The 20,826-nt window shown below is 39.3% G+C and overlaps 1 protein-coding gene across 7 annotated transcripts in view; it reads left to right on the top strand.

The window, feature by feature from the left end:
* HIBADH (3-hydroxyisobutyrate dehydrogenase) overlaps positions 1 to 20,826 on the top strand; it is a 116,594-nt gene that overhangs the window by 13,650 nt on the left and 82,118 nt on the right. For 5 of the 7 annotated variants that reach the window (XR_014834082.1, XM_021079217.2, XM_085005658.1 and 2 more), the window contains 2 exons: positions 9,231 to 9,340; positions 11,815 to 11,936. Coding sequence is in view for 4 of the 7 variants with exons in the window: in XM_021079217.2 (XP_020934876.1) it covers positions 9,231 to 9,340; positions 11,815 to 11,936 (232 nt within the window). In the remaining 3 variants the exon portion in view is untranslated. Of the gene's footprint in view, positions 1 to 9,230; positions 9,341 to 10,213; positions 11,937 to 20,826 lie in introns of all 7 variants that reach the window. The other 2 variants (XR_014834084.1, XR_014834085.1) reach the window with 1 other exon arrangement.

The raw sequence follows: 20,826 nt of genomic DNA on the forward strand, positions 1-20,826 counted from the left end.
AAAAAGTAGTACCTCACCCGTTTCCAATAGAATGCATTACATTGGGTGAGAGGGCAGTGAGGAACTTTCCCTGAAGGTGACATTTAGATGGATAGCGTAAGAAGAAGAGGATTTATTCAGATGAAGAATGTGGACAAAGCAATTTTCTTCAAAAGTGGAAGCCTCACTCTCCAGGTTTCTAGAGATTTCTACTCTAGGTCAACAGATGCAGGTTGAGTACCTTCCATATGTCTAACAGTGCATCTAGTGCCGTGGAGAATAAAACAGGTTGAGTTGGACATGGCAGTGTCTCAAGTGGCGAGACTAAATGACATTATAAGGGAGTTTCTGTCATGATTGTCTTTTGACAATAGTAAAGTGCTGAAGCAGTTTTTGAGGGGGAAAGAGTAACTTAGGAGTCATTTCATCTCTGCTAGAGAAATGCATAAATATTGTATGTAATCTTTGCTCACCTACAAACAGAAATGCTGTATTCTCGAATGAAAGTCACGGAGACTAGGTCTCTTGGGTTCCTGAATAGAAAGCAGAAGGTTCTAGGACACAGACTCAGTCATTAGATTACCTTTCTTTTTCTTTCTTTCTTTCTTTTCTTTTTTTTTTTTTTTTAAGGGCCGCTCTTGTGGCATATGGAAGTTCCCAGGCTAGGGGTTGAATTTGAGCTGCAGCTGCTAGTCTACACCACAGCCACAGCAGTGCGGGATCTGAGCCGAGTCACCGACCCACACCGCAGCTCTCGGCAATGCTGGATCCTCAACCTACTGAGCAAGGTCAGGGGTCGAACCCACGTCCTCATGGATCCTAGTAGGGTTCGTAACCCGCTGAGCCACAACGGGAGCTCCCTAGATTTTCTTTCTTGAGATGTGTGAGTGGATGTGAGGAAGGCAGGAGGGCGGGTTCCGCGTAGCCACCCCTGAAGCTGAGTGAAGAGTGAAGACTTAACTTCGCTCAGGCCTGCAGCTCTGGTGGGAAAAGTTCTGTGGGTGGTTCACACTGAGGCGGCAAGCCTGGAAGGCAGAACCCTCTTTTCCCACGTCTCTCACATCTCTGGTTCCCGAAAGGTCCTCTGAGCATTGATTGTAACAGCAGTGGAGGGCCGGAGAATGTGAAATTGAGATGAAGGAAGGGAGCAGAGTAAAGGCTAAAAAAAGCTCTGGGCCGGAGGGACATATTCTGTCATCATAAAATGAAAACATTTGTTGATAAATGATTTATGCTGGCAGCTTAAAAACCATTTTCAACAGTGGCGGTGTCGTTTGAACACGTGTGATTTCCTAAGAGCCCTGCTTTAAAAAGTAATGCGAACTTGGATGCATGAGTTCTGATATATTAAAATGTCAGTTTTATTACTTCATAACTATATTTAGTTTTAAAATGTTTGATAAAGGAAAACATGTGTTTCATTCTACTGCTTAAAGGCAAAGGCAAGTCTTGGGATGAGATGGAAAAAATGTAGGTGAAAACCTTGAAACTTCTTGCCATTGTGGACAGTACTTCAGTGAATAGATTAATAAGAGTTTAGGAATTCACAGTACATTTGAGTGGACACTTACTAAGGACAGGTGTCCCTTTCGCTAAGATTACTATTTCAAGTAACCTTAAGCTGATGAAATGGCAGCCAAAGAAAAATTTTTTTCAGAATTTTTCCCCCAAAGTTTTCAGAAAACGTAGCTGGTTGAATTCTTTTTTTCCCACTTAACTTTATTTTTAAAGTTTTATTGAAACTTTTTAAAAGTTGTGATAATTTCTGCCGTATAAAAAAGTGATTCAGTTATGTAGATACACATCCATTTTTTTCAGATTCTTTTCCCATGAAGATTATCACATAGTATTAGGTAGAGTTCTCTGTTTTGTGTAACTGGTCCCCACTGGCCAGTCATTCCATATACCACAGTGTGCATATCCAATCCCAAACCCCCAATCCATCTGTCCCCCCCACCTGTTCCCTTTGGTAACCATAAGTTTGTTTTCAAAGTCTGTGAGTCTGTTTCTGTTCTGCAAATAAGTTCATTTGTATCCTTTTTAAAGATTCCACATGTAAGTGATAATATGACATTTGTCTCTGTCTGACTTACTCTAGGTCCAAACATGTTGCTGCAGAAGCATCACTTCATTCCTTTTTTACGGCCAAGTAATGTTCTGTTGTAGATATGTACCACGTCTTCTTTATCCATTCCTCTGTTGGAGGGCATTTGGGTTGCCCCCATGTCTTGGCTGTTGTAAATAGTGCCGCAGTGAACATAGGGGTGCGTGGATCTTTTTGATTATGATTTTCTCCAGGTAGATGCCTAGGAGTGGAATTGCTGGATCATATGGAGGTTCTGTTTTTAGTTTTGGGAGGAACCTCCTTACCTTTTTCCATAATGGTTGTATAGTTTATATCCCCACCAACAGTGTAGGAGGTTTCCGTGGCTAGTTCATCTCTAATGTCAGCTGTGCTTTCAGTGGGAAATTTGCAGGGAGAGAAAGTACTAAACTAGACATATCTGGATCAAAAAGCAGTCAGCTGATGCTAAACATCTCTGGACATCTCCTTGAAGAAGTGGTTTTTCTTTCTTTCTTTTTTTTTTTAAGAAGAACTAGGGCTTTATTAGTTCATGTAATTGAAGAGTTAGGGAGCGGTCTGAACCCAGGCACGGCTGACAAGGGCCCACGTGTGACCACATTCCTTTCTGAATGCTGCTTGGCTCTGCTGTCCTCAGGTCGGCTCCTTCCTCCCTCAAGGTGCAAGGTAGCCACCTGCAGTTCCAGGTGAAGAAGTGCTTTAGGATGTTATCACCCTGGAGGTTTTTCTTCCAGCTGTTTCTAGTAGTTTAAAAAAAAAAAAAAAAAGACTACACAGGTTATGAAGGAAATAAATGACAGGTTAAAATGTTTCATGTGCCTGATTGTATTTAATGAACTTATTTATGCCTTGAGATGTTAACCAGTTCTATTTGGATATTTATAATGGGTTTAACATATTATTTGTGGTCATTTCCATAAAAATTTATAGCTTCCTCTTTCAGCATCCTTTTATTATATCTTTATTTCTATTGGAAACTCAAACTTAACCTACAGTGCATCATTTAAAATTTTAGCATCTTTTCTAAGAATGTAACCCATGATAATTATCAGGCCTTTGGATATTTAAAAATCATGAATCAATAAATTGCGAATGCAGTGGTTTAAAAGCATAAGCCAAAAAAAAAAAAAAAAAAAAAAGGCGCGTGGGGGGTCGGGGGGAGTTCCCATTGTGGCTCAGCGGAAATGAATCGGACTAGTATCCATGAGGATGCAGGTTTGATCCCTGGCCCCGCTGGTTAAGGATCTGGCATTGCTCTTCACTTGGATCCCGCATTGCTGTGGCTGTGGTGTCGGCCAGCAGCTGTAGCTCTGATTAGACCCCTTGCCTGGGAACTTCCACATGCTGTGGGTGTGGCCTTAAAAAGCAAAAGAAAAATTAAATAAATAAGATAAAAGCATAAACCCAGGATCCAGATTTCTTGGGCTCAAATATCAGCTCTCATGTGCTGGTTGTGTGACTTTAGATAGATTATTTAACTTCTTTCTACTTAAATTTTCTCATCCAATAAAATGGGAATAGTAATAGTACCTTCCTTTTAGTCCTAGAGAACCTGGCACATGGAAAGTGCTATTAATACTGTAATGGTTGTTTCTTTGGTATCTATACTATATTTCTCCCAAATCTTCATTCTCCAACACTGCACATAGAAATGCACTACTGCCTTGGCTGAGTCACTGAGTCCAGAGTTGTTTGGAAGAGAATTGTAGATGTATTTTAAAATAAAAGAATGATGATAAAAATTAAAACGAAATTAGGAGATAGGTGTTCCCATTGTGGCTCAGCAGAAACAAATCTGACTAGTATCCATGAGGACGCAGGTTGGATCCCTGGACTCTCAATGAGTTAAGGCTCCGGCATTGTTGTGAGCTGTGGTGTAGGCCGGCGACTACAGCTCCTATTCGACCCCTAGCCTGGGAACCTCCATATGCTGCGGTGTGACCCTCAGAAGACAAAAACAAAAGATAGTGATTTGACTGCATCCCTGCTTAAGAATATATTCTGCACATCCCCTTCTGTTTTTGTTTTGTTTTTTTTTCCGTTTTAGCGCTGCACCCATGGCATATGGAAGTTCCCAGGCTAGGGGTTGAATCAAAGCTACAGCTCCTGGCCTGCACCACAGCCACAGCAATGCAGGATCCTAGAGGAATCTGCAACCTACACTGCAGCAATGCCAGATCCTTAACCCACTGAGCAAGGCCAGGGATCGAACTCACATCCTCATGGGTCCTAGTCGGGTTCATTAACCACTGAGCCAGGAAGGGAAATTTTTGTCCTACTTTTATTTTAAGCAAGATACCACTTTTTTCTTTTTAGGTGTTAGGGTTAAGGGCTTGTGGCTTGTGCTTCATTTTTATTTTCATTGTCTAGGAATTTCCTTGGAGATGCCTCCAATTGGTGCCAAAAGTATTGGAACTTATGCACCATTTCTATGTGAGTTTTCTGGTTGAACTGGGCTTAATAAGATTGTCTTTTGTTTCTCTTTAAAAACTTGGAAACCATCTCCTTGTTCCTGTGTTTTAAGGCTGAACATGTTTCGTTAAGTAATGCTCTTGGGATCTAATCTGGCATCGGCTCAGGTCTTGTTAAATGAGAACTTTAAAAGCCTCTTGCTGAGTGGGCTTCATCTTTGTTGACAAAATGTTTCAAGATGTAGGCAAAAATGTTTCAGGGTTTCCGTTAGTTGTTCAAGCATAGTGCAATAACTGTATGCTTTTCTATTTGAAAAGATTACTATACACTCAGTGGGACATTTAATCAAGATCATGTTCATTTTGTTTCTTTGCAAGTTTCTCTAATCCATTTGATTGACTTAGAAGCAGTGCTGGAGTTCCTGTGGGGGCTCAGCTATAACAAACCTGAGTAGGATCCGTGAGGATTGGGTTTGATCCCTGGCCTTGTTCAGTGGGTTAAGGATTCCAATGGATGTGTAAAACGGAGGTGAAATTCCTTCACTTTGCTCAGGTTACTCTGGGCCCCCGTGCCCCCCTTGTTCCTCTCTCTCCCGACCCAGCCAAACAGAGTTTGTCTTTAACTGTCCCGTCTTCTACTCTTTGTGTTGTACATCTACCATTGATGCTTACTAGCGTACAGATGAACCCAAGTCCAGAGAAATTGGTTGCAAACATTCTTTTCTTTTTTACGGCCGTACCCGAGGCATGTGGAAATTCCCAGGCTAGGGATTGAATCGGAGCTGCAGCTGCCAGCCTAAGCCACAGCCACATCAACGCCAGATTCAAGCCTTGTCTGCAACCTACACTGCATCTCATGGCAACATCAGATTCTTAACCCACTGAGCGGGACCAGGGATTGAACTAGCATCCTCATGGGTGCTGGTTGGGATTGTTATTGCTGAGCCACAATGGGAACTCCTGCAGAAATTCTTAGACTGTAGTATCATGAAGAGAGCCAGTCTCCTTTGGTCAAAATAGATATGGTGGAAAAGTAGAGTTATTTTTTTTTTCTTTTTAGGGCCACAACCGCAGCATATGGAAGTTTCCAGGTTAGGGGTCAAATCAGAGCTGTAGCTGCTAGCCTACATCACAGCTACAGCAACATGGGATCCTTAACCCACTGAGTGAAGCCAGGGAGTGAACCCGTGTCTTAATAGATACTAGTAGGGTTCTTTTTTTTTTTTTTTGTCTTTTTGCCTTTTCTAGGGCTGCTCCCGAGGCACATGGAGGTTCCCAGGCTAGGGGTCTAATCGGAGCTGTAGCCACCGACCTACACCAGAGCCACAGCAATGCTGGATCCTTAACCATAGCTCACAGCAATGCCAGATCCCTAACCCACTGAGCAAGGGCAGGGATTGAACCCAAAACCTCAGGGTTCCTAGTCGGATTCATTAACCACCTTGCCACAGCGGGAACTCCAGGGTTCATTATTTTTGAGCCACGACGGGAACTCCCAAGTCGAGTCATTTTACTTCGTAGTAGTGTAGAAGGAGGCAGTTGGAATTAGCAAGAAGTCTTTCTGGAATGGCCATGACCGAGCAGAACCAGGGTCTGGAGTCAGCCAGGCCTGTGGCTACCTGTAGGTGTGGAAGTGTCCTGCTCATGCTGTACTGAGTCATTGCACATGCTTTCTGTCCCAACAGCCCTTTTTCAGTTTTTTTTTTTTTTGTTTTTTGGTCTTTTTATGGCCGCTCCTGCAGTATATGGAGGTTCCCAGGCTAGGGATCGAATCAGAATCAGAGCTGTAGCTGCTGGCCTACACCACAGCCACAGCAACACAGGATCCAAGCTGAGACTGTCACCTACACCACAGCTCACAGCAATGCTGAATCCTTACCCACTGAGCAAGGCCAGGGATTGAACCTGCATCCTCATGGATGCTAGTCAGATTTGTTTCTGCTAAGCCATAGCGGGAACTACCTATCAGCCCCTTTTTCAAAAGTAATACTTTACTAGAACTTAAGATTACTAAATATGAAAAATTTCTTTGCCCAATCTTCCTGTTTTGGAGATAGAAACCCTTAAACATAACACAAGTTGTTCTTCTTTTGTAGATTTAGAAACTGAAGCCACAGAAATTAAGTGATTTTCGCCAAAGCACACATGACTCAGTGGCTGGGCAATATCTAACCCTGGGTCTCTGGCCTCCCAGATTAGTGTATCTTTCGCTGATCCATGCAATCGTTGCTTATCCATTCAATTAGCAAATTCAATTGAAGGGTCTCTAATTAGTTTGGCTCCTAAAGGCTTTTGTGGTTAGTGTCAGACTGGCAACAAGGTTTGTTTTTTTCCTTCCAGTTTTTGAGTCGTGGCCAAATTTTGTTCGTCAATTATTTCAGCATCTTGAAGTCATCGCATGGAAGGCAAGATGATTTGAATAACGATACATGCCTGTCTATCTGACAGTGCAGTACAGTGTCTTCTGTAGTGCACATTAGAAACTGATTATAATGTACCAAATGTATATAGTCATTAGATATGCAGCAGTTGTGGCCAGAACAGTGGTGACATTCGAGCTATCACTATCATTGTGTGTTTTTTCCGGGCCTGTGAGCTTTGACACCACTTTGCTGTGCAATTGAGGGGTTAGCAGTACTCTGGCAACCCAAGCATCCCTTGAAGCAGATGCTGGGGATGCAGGGGGCTGATTGGCCACCCGATGTACTTGGCAGTTGCATGAATTGGCACTGCCAGTTCCTGGGCACTAGAAGCTGGGAGGTGTGAAGTATTCCTAGATCTGTGAGCTAATTGTTGGTGCCCCTGAGGGTACCTCTCAAAGTTATCTAGATGGAATTGAATTTCCTTCAGTGGAAGAGATTCTCTCAATTCCTAAGAGAAAGTCGAAGTTGACTCTTAGACCTCAGGGCTTACTGCAGTCCCTGAAAGATGGAGCTGCGATGGAAGGAAAGGCTGCTGAAAGGTATGCCACCCTTTTGCATGTATTTATTACTTAAGTAGGATGTGCACGTGGGGCTCGTTATGTAGCTGATATTCTTGACACAGGCCAAGAATAGAGAATTATAAATCCGACAACTTGTTTTCTTATCTTCTCATCTTACTAGGCTGTGCTTTTCTTGAGTAAACTTGAATTGTTTGCCAGAAGATAGTTGCTTCCTGTTGAATCTCAGTATTTATTTGTGTGTAGGAAAGGTTTTCATCTAAGTATTCCTTTGTAATTTGATGGAAAAAAAATTTTTCTGGAATTATTAATGGCAGATTCCCATTACATATCAAAATATCCATGTTGAATGTGCCACACAGTGGGCTCTAAAATGCTGTATTGTCTTTAGAATGAAACATTGAAAGAGACTTTTTTTTTTGGTTTTGGAGTCTAAGATGTTTTATCATTTAACGCTGTTAATACACAAAGTGTTAGGATACTTGATTGTTTGAAATTTTAAAGTGGGTTTTATGACATTACTTTGTGTTAAAACTGCATTCATCTAGAACTTGATTTAGAAGCTGATAGTCTCTTATGGAAAATTGAAATGTAATTACTTCTAACTCATAATATTTAGATTACATACCATGTTTGGCTTCTCATTCTTTCACTTTCATCAACTGCTCATCAAAGACAAATAGAAAATGTTCCGTTTACTTCTACCACGTGAACCGGAAGCAGAGGCATTTGCATTCCTAAGATGCTTACCTGCTGCTTCACATTTCCTAGGAGAAAATATGTCCGTTTCTAACATATTTGTAAATCATCCCAGGAAGAAATCTTCCATTGTTCTCCTGACAGTCCTTTATCTTTTTTTAAAAAGAGAAAAGCCTTTGGAAAGGAGTTTTTTTTTGACAATTGGGTGATGTTTGATATTTTCTTTCCGTTAAAGGAGAATTTGAGTTGAGAAGTGAGCTCTTCCTGGTCTCTTCTGGCTTCTTTGGCTTGCTGACCCACTGCCCAGGTGTATCACTGTGTACACACGGGAGAGAGCAGGGGTTGGGGAGTGTGCCTGAGGGCGCAGACACCCAGCACGTACACATCCGTGCAGCAGATGAACAGAGCAGCTTCCCTTTCTGGTCATCATTAAAGCAAAAATCAGGGTTGCAGTTGAGAGCGTACCTTCATGCCTATTGGAATATCTTTCTTGCACATATTTCCACAGGAGTCCTGGCAGCTCACACTCTCTGGCTTCATGGTTTTACAGTCACTGCAGTAAATGTACATGTCTTTGTCCTGACTTTTTCTTGTCTGAAAAAGGCTTCTTTTTTTTTTTTTTTTTTCCATTCCCTTGAAAGTAGGGGCTGGAGGATAATGGTGGTGGGGGCTTGGGAATTTACTAGGGGATTTTCTGCCCGTGGAGTAATGGTGAATCCTATAGTTGGGCCACCACCTCTGTTGTACTAGAATGTTTTTCTTAGAACATCTACCAAAAAGTATGTTGTTTAAGAATCCAAGTTGCAGGAATCTGTAAGTGTGGCTGTTCCCAGGACTGTTGGGTTTTGCCCTTTTCCTCCTCTACTCACTTCACACTTTTTAAAGTAAACAATGGATGTGATTCTGCAGAAACCGCATCTGTATGTGTATAAGGGATGGGCTCTCTATTTTAGGCAGTAAGTTTTTGGGGTTTTTTTGTCATTTGAAAATGAGAGTTAGTTTTTTTTTTTCACTGCTGCTATTATGGGCATGTGTAAAAAGTGGATCCTGCGTTGTGTTCTAGAGGCTCCTTACATTTTAATTTAAATAATGTGCCTTTGCAATTTTTTTTTTAAAGGTAGTGTCTTCCCCAGCAGATGTGGCTGAAAAAGCTGACAGAATTATTACAATGTTACCCACCAGTATCAATGCAATAGAAGCTTATTCTGGAGCAAATGGAATTCTAAAGTATGTATTTCTCATTTTATTGTTATGCCAGTTTATGAATTTCACGTTTGTTAGAACTATTAAGAAATTACAATTATGTTAGACTTCTTGTACTGTTTTTGTATGTCTTAAAAGTGAATGGTGTGGTTTTCTCTCTCATTGTAAAGGGTTTATTTTTTGACTGGGGTCAAGTATGTGACTTTGGAGAATAAATTTTTTTTGCTTCTGTTTCTTTCCTTTAACTCTTACATTAAACTTTCACTTTCACTGGTAACATGTTTAAGAGAACTTTTAAAGCTTGCATTTTAGACTGTACAAATGTTACAAGCATAATTTTCTTATGGTTTATAGAAATTCACGAAAAGCTTTCTATGAAAAATAAAACCAAGCATTGGAAAGAACACCATTATTTAAAATTTATTATGTAATAAAAAGTTATTGTATGTCCTCTGGGTTAGTACATCTGTAGTAAGAACTTTAAGAAGTTGAAAATAAAGATTAGCAGTAGCTCTTTAAATAATATATAATTTAGGTCAGCGTTTCCTACCCAGTGCCTAGCTTCCAGGGCTTTGAGAACCTTTTGGTTAATTGCTATATATTGCCAAACCCTTGTGGTTATGTTGGGATGACAGTGGCTGAATTTCTAATTTAGTTTTCCTGGTCCTACTGATTCCTGTCCCTCACTTTTTTTGTTGTTGAATTTCAGCAAAGAGCCAGAACAAACTGGTAGGCTTTGTAGACACATAAAGGGCTAAAAGAAAGGCTTTAATTTCATGAAGCTGTAATACATGAAATTTGAGGTTTTTAGAAATTGAATTGCTTTGGAAAACTAACACACTTAGAAGCAAAAGACTCTTGAATATTAGGCAGAAAACTGATAAGATAAATGTTTAGATTTCAGGGAAAATTGAAAGACACTTATTTTGGACGGAGCCCTCAGGCCCACAGTGTGTGTGGTCCGGGTGACCTGGCTGTCTCGTTGCCTAGTCTGTTCCAGTTATGGCCCTGCTTTACCTCTCAAGGAGAAGCTGCTAAAAACTTTGTGGAGACAAAATCCTACATTTTAAAATATCCTTTACTAAGGAATTTGGTGAACAGCTGAGGGGGCAGTTTTGTCGAGGGAGTGCTTTGTGAGGGTTTGGCTTTACATTGAACTATGATTTGCCTCTCAGGGGTGGTTCTTTATTTCCTTTGGGGCCAGGATCCTTTCCCATGCCCTGTGCAGATATAATTTTGGGGACAATTTTCCATTTGCTTAATATTAATATTTTCACAGATAACTGGTAAACTTATTTTTTATTTTTTAGATTACGTAAAGTGAAACTCCATGTACTGAGGTGATCTATAATAGAGTATGCAGTTTCTTTTTTGTGGAATATACCCACTCACTGCTTTTGGACCAGATCAGTTAATTTGGCTAAAATTGTTATTTAAAGCACTTTGTGTGCTGGTTTTTTTTTTTTTTTTTTTTTCCTGTAGAAAAAAATTTCTTTTTCTTTTTTTTTTTATCGTTTTTAGCAATAATTTTCTGTTTCTCTTTAAGTATTTATGTTTATTCAGTTCTAATTTTCCAGTCGTAATTATGATTAAATGCCCTCTGGGTTAGTTTAGTTGTAGTAGGAACTTTGGGAAGTTTGAATTAAAGGTTAGCTATACCCTTTTTAATAAATCATAATTTAGGTCAGAGTTTCCAAGCCAGTGAGCATAGGCATAGATTATAGACTGTAAGGAACTCTATAGGTTTATAGTCTGCACTTAGAGTACAAACAAAACTGTTTCACTTCAAGAATGCCATTTAAATATTGATGTAAAATATGATATATGGAAAGACTGTTTCTTCCTTTTACCAATGTCTGTGTATAAATTTACCATAAAGAACAAAAAGACTGATATTTCTAGGTCCATTCCCATATATTCCCTTCTGCCTGTTTGATGTTTCATTTTGTCTTTAAAAAGTTAGTTATTAAAGAATGTGCCATCCTAAAGCAGATGGCTAAATTTTAGTTGCTTATGTTTATTCTACCTAGCGGAAATGAAATAGATATGTGAAAATTGCAATATGGCTTGTTAAAGACAAGTAAATTACTTTTTAAAGAGCCCCAGCTACTTTACAAACAAAAAATTTAAATCTTACCAAATAGCCCTTTTAAAGTTAATGGGTGTTTTAAATTGTTTACATCTTAGCTTACCTATATTATTACAGTGAGTTTGTATTTCACCTGAAACCAGAATTTATACTATGTAGTTTATTAGATCATATTGGTTTGTTGGAAGAAGTTTGAGTTTACTTTGAACTAGAATTGATTTGAAAATGAATCTGAGATTTTGAACCACTTCTAATGTTTTTAATACTAAACCAAAGACCTCCTTGATAGCTGGCAGGTTTTGGGAGAATCTATAGGTAGTTGCATGAATACTCATTCAGAATTGTAAATTATTTTTAACACTGTAACACTCTAGATTTTTAAAAGCTATATTTATGTTTATTTACTTAGAAAAGTGAAGAAAGGCTCATTGTTAATAGATTCCAGTACTATTGATCCTATGATTTCAAAAGAGTTGGCCAAAGAAGTTGAGAAAATGGGAGCAGTTTTCATGGATGCCCCTGTTTCTGGCGGTAAGTGATCGTAAAATAGGTGTACACCTATTCTGTTAGTCAAGAGTAACCGTTTTGTGGTACCCAAGGTATATCTAGTTATTTTTAGAGCTGTTGCAGATGCTCAATTTCCTCATTAAAACAAAATTGACTTAACGTTATTTGGTACTCTCAAAATAAATGCTTGTTCTAAATTGAGATAAAAGGATGTTACAGCTTTGAAGAGCTGTGAATTTTTGGTCCAGATTGCTGTGGGTAGGGATAGATCAATTCCTAGAAAATGTTACCTTTTCAGAACAGATTCAAGAAATAATTCACCTGAAAAAAAAATTGATCAGTGTTAACAAAAAAAAAAGTAAACAATTAGCCCGAATAATCTTACAACTGTTTAAAGCATTGAAAAAGCAGCAAAAAAGAAAAAAATAATTTCATGAGGGAAATAGTAGGTTTGGATGATTTTACAGATAAATGTTACTAAAATTTTAAGCAGCAGCTCATCTCAATTTTATATGAACTTTTCCAGACAGTGGAAAAAGAGGACATTCTTCCCGACTCTCTCTGCAAGGCCTTTGTAACTCTGATAATTAGACAGAAACTTTATTAGAAAAACTGTAGGTCTATATCTGTCATGAATATCGAAGTAAAAGCTTTAATATACTAGAAAACTAAAAACAACCCTGTGTGAAAGATCAGACACTATAACCAAGTTTGTCTTATCTCAATATGTGCACAAATGGCTTAACGTTAGAAGATCTATAAAGAAATTTTACCACATCAACACATTTAAAAATCATATCATCATCTTAATCAGAGGACAAGGAGACCCACTAATAAAATTCTGAAACCTTAGTATTATCAAATGTTAATAGCAGGCGTCTGAGTATTTTGAAATGGCATGGTTGTGGGTATTACGATTTTCCATAATTTTCAAATTTTCCAAAATTACTGTATATAAAATATATATGCACACACATGTATTTACATACATTAATACATACATTCATATGTAGTCATAGCAATATAACAGTAGACAGTGAAGTAGCAGTTTTATTCCTGTTAAACTTGAATGTAGGCATTGGAATTAAAAAATAACAATATGGAGTTCCCGTCGTGGCGCAGTGGTTAACGAATCCGACTAGGAACCATGAGGTTGCGGGTTCGGTCCCTGGCCTTGCTCAGTGGGTTAACGATCCGGCGTTGCCGTGAGCTGTGGTGTAGGTTGCAGACGCGGCTCGGATCCCGAGTTGCTGTGGCTCTGGTGTAGGCCGGTGGCTACAGCTCCGATTCAACCCCTAGCCTGGGAACCTCCATATGCCGCGGGAGCGGCCCAAGAAATAGCAACAACAACAACAAAAAGACAAAAGACGAAAGACAAAAAAAAAAAAAAAAAGAAAACCTTTTTAAAAAAAAAAAATAATAACAATATATAATAATTTAAATCAGTTTCTGTTTTTTCTTTCATAAATAACTTAGTGGTCTTATAAATATATCTTGTATGCCAAGCCATTTTTGAGTATGGATGGAGGTATAAATAATTGTTAGGCCTATAATCATTATATTGAATTGGTTAAGTAGGATTTTAGGTGTAAAGATTTACAATGTCATATGGACACTTTGATCATAAAATACTAATAAGCAGTTTTAGGCTTGGTGTTGGTATGGTTTTTTTAATAGACTAGATTTAATAAAGTGAACAATTCTTTCTTCTTTGAATGGTCCTATAATTTAATTTGAAAATTGATATGGTACATACAGTCTTGCTTTTGTTTGATCTTCTTTTGTGTCAGAAATAGAGCCTGAAATTATTTGATAATGAAGAATACCAATTTGATTTTTTTAATTTTAATTTTTTTATTGAAGTATAGTTGATTTAGTGTTGTTTTAGACCAGTTTGATTTTTAAATGCTATTTTAGCTTTTGAAATACATGTAGTCTTGTTTGTAATAAATTTTTGTTCATACCAAGCTATTTTAAAACCCAGGTTTGTAGTTTTAGGGCGCAAAAATGCTTATTTATGGTAGTGAATACGCCTGAATCTGAACTATATTATAGACTAAGAACTTTGTGTACAGATGGTTTATGATCATTTATTGGTTGACGCATGGTCATTATAAGATTGACCAGTATGTGATAGAAATTTGTATCTCTTCTCATAGTTACTGTCTTTATGTTTTTAATGTGATGGATTAAAAATGGCTTCATTTTCTCAGTTAAACTTTCTGTAAGTTAAATAGGTGGGTCTAAAAACCATTATATTTTAACGAAATGGAATTAAGGAAAAGGGACTAGGAAAAGCCTGGCTAAGGACATGTCTAAGGACACCCAAGATGCAGCTGCAGTTTTGTATTTTTATATGGAGATATTACATACAGATACAGTAGTATTCTAAAAATGTAAATGGAAACATACTATACTCCCTATTCTATGGTAAGCATTCTAAAAAGAAGTTTTTTTTAACCCAAATGAATTTGAAGTTGTATAGATTTTTGAGGAAGTAATTTGTTTCTTCAGCCTTTTCTCTGTTTTCCGAAACTGTTCTAGGCATGAAATGAAAAGAATCATTACTATATCATTTTACCAGTCCATGTATTAATAGATTGAAGATTTTCCTCAGGTTTCATTTTGATATTTATTAGACCTAGTCTATAGCAGCTTTTCTGTACATCATCCTTAATATAAGTAAGAATTCTATTTAAGTTCCTTATCACTTTAAAAAAATAATCAAAGCTGTCAAACTGTACATGCCTTTATCAAGGCCCACATTACATTATGGACCTATTTTTTAAATTTTATTGAAGTATAGTTTATTTACAGTGTGTTAATTTCTGCTGTACAGCAAAGCAATTCGGTTATACGTTTCTGTATTTTTTCATATTCTTTTTTTTTTTTTTTTTGTCTTTTGTCCTTTTTAGGGCCTTACCCACGGATATGGAGGTTCCCAGGCTAGGGGTCCAATCAGAGCTGTTGCTGCCACCTACGACACAGCCACTGCAACGGCAGATCTGAGCCGTGTGTGTGACCTACACCACAGCTCACGGCAACTCGGGGTCCTTAACCCACTGAGCGAGGCCAGGGATTGAACCCGGAACCTCATGGTTCCTAGTGGGATTCATTTCCGCTACATCATGACGGGAACTCCATTCATATTCTTTTTTGTTCTGCTTTATCACAGGATATTGAGTGTAGTTCTTTGTATTATACAGGAGGACCTTGTTTTTTTTGTTTTTTGGCCACACCTATGGCATGTGGAAATTCTTGGGCCAGCGATCAAACCCCCGCCACAGTAGCAACCCAGGCTGCTGCAGTGACAATGCTGGATCCTTACCCACTGCACCACAAGAGAACTCCAGTAGGGCCTTGATGTTTATCCATCATGTATATAATAGTTTGCATCTGCTAATCCTAAACTCCTAATTCCTCTGTCTCCGACCTTCTTCTTCCTGAACAAGTCTGATCTCTGTGTCTCTATATTTGTGAGTCTGTTTCTGTAGATATATTCATTTGTGTCATATTTTAGATTCTACATATAAGTGATACCATATGGTATTTGTCTTTCTGACTTAATTCACTTAGTATGATAAATCTCTAGGTTCATCCCATATTACATTATATTTACAGACATTGATTCTTTTTGTGCTAGAGTTAAGTCTTTTTTTAAATTGTTTTTATTAAATATTAAATATATATACAAAATACTTATAAAATTATAAAAGTACAAAGTGTAAGTATACATTGAGTCCCCCTTCCCAGTGTAAGAAATAGAGCCTTGCTCTTACCTTTGAAGTTCTTTTGTGTTTCTAATTTCTTTTCTCCCTAATTGGAGAGAACTTGTATCCTGAATTTTGTGACGCATGCTTTTCTTTAAAGTTTAACCCTCGTGTTTTTATCTCTAACCTGTAGTGTATTTTCTGTGATTTGGAACATCATAGAAGTAGAGCAACAATGTATCCTGTGACCTTTTCATCTCACACTGCCTTCCTGAGTTTCATCCATGCTGTTGCTAGAGCCACTGGCCCACTCAGTGCCTTAGTAAGAATTAGCAAGAGGCACTTCCTTTGTTCTTAAAGCCCCTCAGGTGAGCAGAAGTTACCTTTGTAAAAAGAAAAAGATACTCCTTTCTCTGGACAGAGGTAGCCCTGCTCAAGATTTGTGGTTTGGTAAGCCCAATATGGATTGGGTGTCAGCATGTACTTACTCCCTTGGTGAGGTCCACGTTCAGTGCATAAAATGTATTACCATTACTTGGTTGTTACATGTAGATCATTAATTTTAGCTTCTCTTTGGTATTCTGCCTTTTTTTTTTTTTTTTTGGTCTTTTGTCTTTTTAGGGCTGTACCCGCGGCACATGGAGGTTCCCAGGCTAGGGGTCTAATTGGTGCTGTAGCTGATGGTTTACACCAGAGCCACAGCAATGCCAGATCTGAGCCACGTCTAAGACCTACACCATAGCTCACGGCAACACCAGATCCTAAACCCACTGAGTGAGGCCAGGGATCAAACCCACAACCTCATGGTTCCTAGTCGGATTTGTTTCCACTGCGCCATGATGGGAACTCCTTGTATTCTTTTATATAAATATATCATGCTTTGTATACATTTGATACAAAATTATATTCTTATACATTGTGGAAGTATGTCTTTTAAGTCTCTGGTTTCACAGCAGAATGCCTGGAACATAGCTGGTCTTCGGTAAATATTTAAAACCTTAACTTGAGTTCCTGCTGTGGTGCAGTGGGTTAAAAAGCTGACTACAATGGCTTTGGTTGCTGTGGAGGCGTAGGTTTGATCCCCAGATCCCACATCGCTGCAGCTGTGGCATATATTCAGTCCTTGGCCCAGGAACTTCCATATGCTGAGGGTGTGGCCAAAAAACAACAGCAAACTTTAGCTAGAAAAGTGACCATGTGAGATAGACAGGACAAGTGGTGATAGTCCCACTTTACCAAGGATGGATGCAACATCCAGAGGTATTAGGTAATTATCTCGAGATCACGTTGTTGGTCAGTGGCAGAGTTGCAGACTATTAGTTGAAGTTTAGTTTCAAGTTGAAGCCTAGAAAGGCTAGACTGAGTAAGCCAGCTGTTTGCTCAAGACTAAGGTTAGACTTGTTTTATATTCCATTGCATTAGGAAATAACTATTTTCTATAAAGTTCTAGTTTATTCTCAGAGGAAAATAAAGATTGCTAAATGGAAGATGTCCTTTAAAATGTAAACTCTTTCTCATTCAGCTAAAAAGAGGTAACCGCAGGTGCGGTGACCTATTACAGTAATGGCCCTTTACGGCTCACATCTCTAATTCCATACTGTGTATCTACTCCTTCCAGTGACTCTGGGCTTAGCCGTCTGACTGTATATTAGCAAACACCACACAAGGATCGACTTCCGAAATCCTTTGTGTATTGAGTCATGCTCTCTCTTGCTGCTGGGAACTCTTACCCTGCACACAGAGAAGCCTGGATCAGCCTGCTGGAGACATGCACTAACCCAGCGTATGAGTGAGGCCATCTTGACCATCCAGCCCAAGTCTAGTTCCCAGATCACTGCATCTGCATGACTGACCTCAGGCCTGACCAGGAAATGAACTGTCCAACTAGGACGGTCTAAATTGCTCACCCACAGAATTGTGAGCCAATAAAGCAACTAAGTTTTGGGATGAATGTTATGTAGCCATAGATAACCGATGGAGCCAGTGTAGTTGATATTTCTAAACTTAGATAGAAGTGTTTGTTACTTATTGTATCAATGAGTGTGCTGCCTGTGCTTATTTAGTGTTACAAAACCCTTTCTGAAGGAGAATTATTGTGATGCAGTTAGTGTAAAGGCCAACTTTAACGTCAAAGCCAAGTTGCTAACATGAAGTTTTATTATTAAAATAGTCTAGAGGAGAGTTAGGTTTGCTGTAAGCAGGCCCTGATTCTCTATTTCTGATTACAAAAGAGATTGTTTGACTAAATACTGCCCAAATAACTACCCTGGTGAACTGACATGGTGATAGACATATTATGTAAGATCTGGAAAAGTAAGTTGGTAAAACTCAGTGTCATTGTGGTATTCTTGTGGACTGCTGGGGTTAAATAGTATATCTGGTTGTTTGTTTTTCTTTTTGCCTGCACACGCAGCATACAAAAGTTCCTGGGCCAGGGATAGTACCTATGCCATAGCAGCAACCAGAGCCACAGCAGTGACAGTGCTGGATCCTTAATCCCCCTGAGCCACTAGAGAACTCCAAGCTTTCAAGTGTGTCTTGTACTCTTTTTTTTTTCTTTTCTTCTTTTTTTCTTTTTAGGGCTGCACCCTTGGCATATGGAGGTTCCCAGCCTAGGGGTCAAATCGGAGCTGTAGCTGCCAGCCTATGCCACAGCCACAGGTAGACAGCCTTTGGGGGAGGGGAGGAATTGCCTTGTTTTATAACTCTCAGAGCTGCCATCTCACCTGGAAGAGGCCTAACACTTCTGTTCCTGAATCACTTGAGAAGAAACGGTTGAGAAGACATTATTCGGGAATCTGGAGAACTGCAGGGAGATTAGATCAGTCCTGTTGTGTTGACTCTACCCTGGAATGTTTAACTGGTTATCAGGAATCTTTTGTTCTATGGGTGGGTTTGCACAGAACTGAGGGTTTTTTGGTTCTTCCTGTTTGAAACTCACCTGGCTAGTGCTGTTTAATCACATCTTCAGAAAAAGAAAACAAAGCAATATTGTGATATATCTCTAACTTTTTTTTTTTTTTTTGCTTTTTTAGGGCTGCACCTGTGGCATATGGAGGTTCCCAGGCTTAGGGGCTGAAACAGCTGTAGCTGTTGGCCTACACCACAGCCACAGCAGCGTGGGAATTGAGCCGCATTTGCGGCCTACATCACAGCTCACAGCAACACCAGCTCCTTAACCCAGTGAGTGGGGCCAGGGCTCGAATCTGCCTCCTCATGGATACTAGTCAGATTCGTTTCCACTGAGCCACGACAGGAACTCCTAAACTTTTTATCTCCAGTGTATATCTCCAGCGGGGTATTTATTAAATTATGGTTGATAGAATTAACAATCTTATGTACCTTATTTTATTATTATTATTATTATTATTTTTGGTCTTTTTGCCTTTTCTAGGGCCGCTCCTGTGGCATATGGAGGTTCCCAGGCTAGAGGTCTAATTGAAGCTGTAGCCGCCGGCCTACGCCAGGGCCACAGCAACGCGGGATCCAAGCCACGTCGCAACGCTGGATCTGTAACCCACTGAGCAAGGCCAGGGATCGAACCCGCAACCTCATGGTTCCTAGTCGAATTCATTAACCACTGCGCCATGACGGGAACTCCCTCTTAGGTATTTTAAATTCGAGATTAATGTTAAATATTTTGAGCCTTCCTGCAGTTATTTCTCACTCCCATGCTATTCTCCAGGCTGTTTATCTCCAGATTACTGACCTTTCTCTGAAGTTAAACTGGGTAACTGCCTCTGCATTTTAACATCAGTCAGATAGTATTTTACGTATTCAGAATGTTTTATTGTAATAGAAGATGCCATTGGGAGGTGTGATGATGATCAAAGTGGTGGGGTTAGGCTAAGAGAAGTAGAATAATATTCAGAACAACTTAGAAAGGAAGTAAATTCTTATATTAGAAAGTTAGAATTTAGCAAAGTACACTAATAAAATGATTTGCGAATAGTTACAAAATGCGCAATAATGCAGTACAGCAGTATCCCCGTATTCCCAGTACTTAACCAGAAGGGGAACTCTTCATTAGCAGTTTGATCACAGTGGCATGCCAGGCATTGCAGAGAAACACTGTCTTTGTCTTATCTGGGGTGGCTATTAATACTTAATTTGATTTTTATCTTATATTCAACTTAAGGGTATTTACAGAGAGAGTGTAACACCAAATTTGATTTATAAAGCTGATTCTGGGGCAAGAGAAGGATTTTTAGTTCTGGAAATGGCAAATTTACATTAAAGATCAACTGGAAACCTAGTAAATACTTCCCAGTTATGTCTGAGGAGAACCAGTGGAATTAGGAATTCGATTTGACAGTTCTCTGGTCAATATTCTTTAAGCAAGGAAGAAAGGAAATTAGTTAATTAATATCATTCTCTTACCACCTGTAGTTTCATTTTTTTGTTGTACTTGGGTTAATAGATTAAAAGAAGTTCTCTTGGGTATTAGGGAGAGCCTAGAACCTAACCCTAAAAAGATCTTCATTTTTTTCTTTTTTCTTTTTTGGTCTTTTTGCCATTTCTTAGGCCGCTCCCGAGGCTAGGGGTCTACACCAGAGCCACAGCAACGCGGGATCTGAGCCGCGTCTGCGATCGTGTACAGCTCACGGCAACGCCAGATCGTTAACCCACTGTGCAAGGGCAGGGATCGAACCCGCAACCTCATGGTTCCTAGTCAGATTCGTTAACCACTGCGCCATTTTTTTCTTTAATGAAGTGTCTTAGAAGATTATGTACTGGTTTTTGATTATATTCTCTAGTATACTTTATTACACTGACAGCACCTGGATTGGCAAGGGATGTGTTTCATTCTTCATTTCTTGCAGTAAACGTTTATTGAGTGCTTCTTATGTACTAGGCATGTTCTAGGTACTAGAGTTAGAGCTTTAAAGATCCTCAACATCTTTTGCCTCATGGAGCTTATGATTTGGTAGGGATAGAATCAATGAATGGACAGGAATAACTTCAATGATAAGTACTACGACAATGCAGAGTGTACGGTTAAGGGGGCAGAGACTAAGGGGAGGGCCCTTTTGCATAGTGTGGACAGGATGCCTTCTCTTGGGGAAGTGACCTGTAAGCAGAGATCTGAATGCACAGGTCCAGGGAAGAGTGTTCCCCCTGGAGGGAGGTTCTCTGTAAGGGATCTCGGGTGTGAACAAGCTTGGTATGTGTGTGGAACATTTATCTTTGTGTCACTAGGACTT

This window comes from Sus scrofa, chromosome 18 (genome assembly GCF_054392235.1).
Source record: "Sus scrofa isolate SSC_HxYL_T2T_F1_AM1 chromosome 18, Sscrofa_HxYL_maternal_Yorkshire_Landrace_v2.0, whole genome shotgun sequence".
Taxonomy (NCBI): domain Eukaryota; kingdom Metazoa; phylum Chordata; class Mammalia; order Artiodactyla; family Suidae; genus Sus; species Sus scrofa.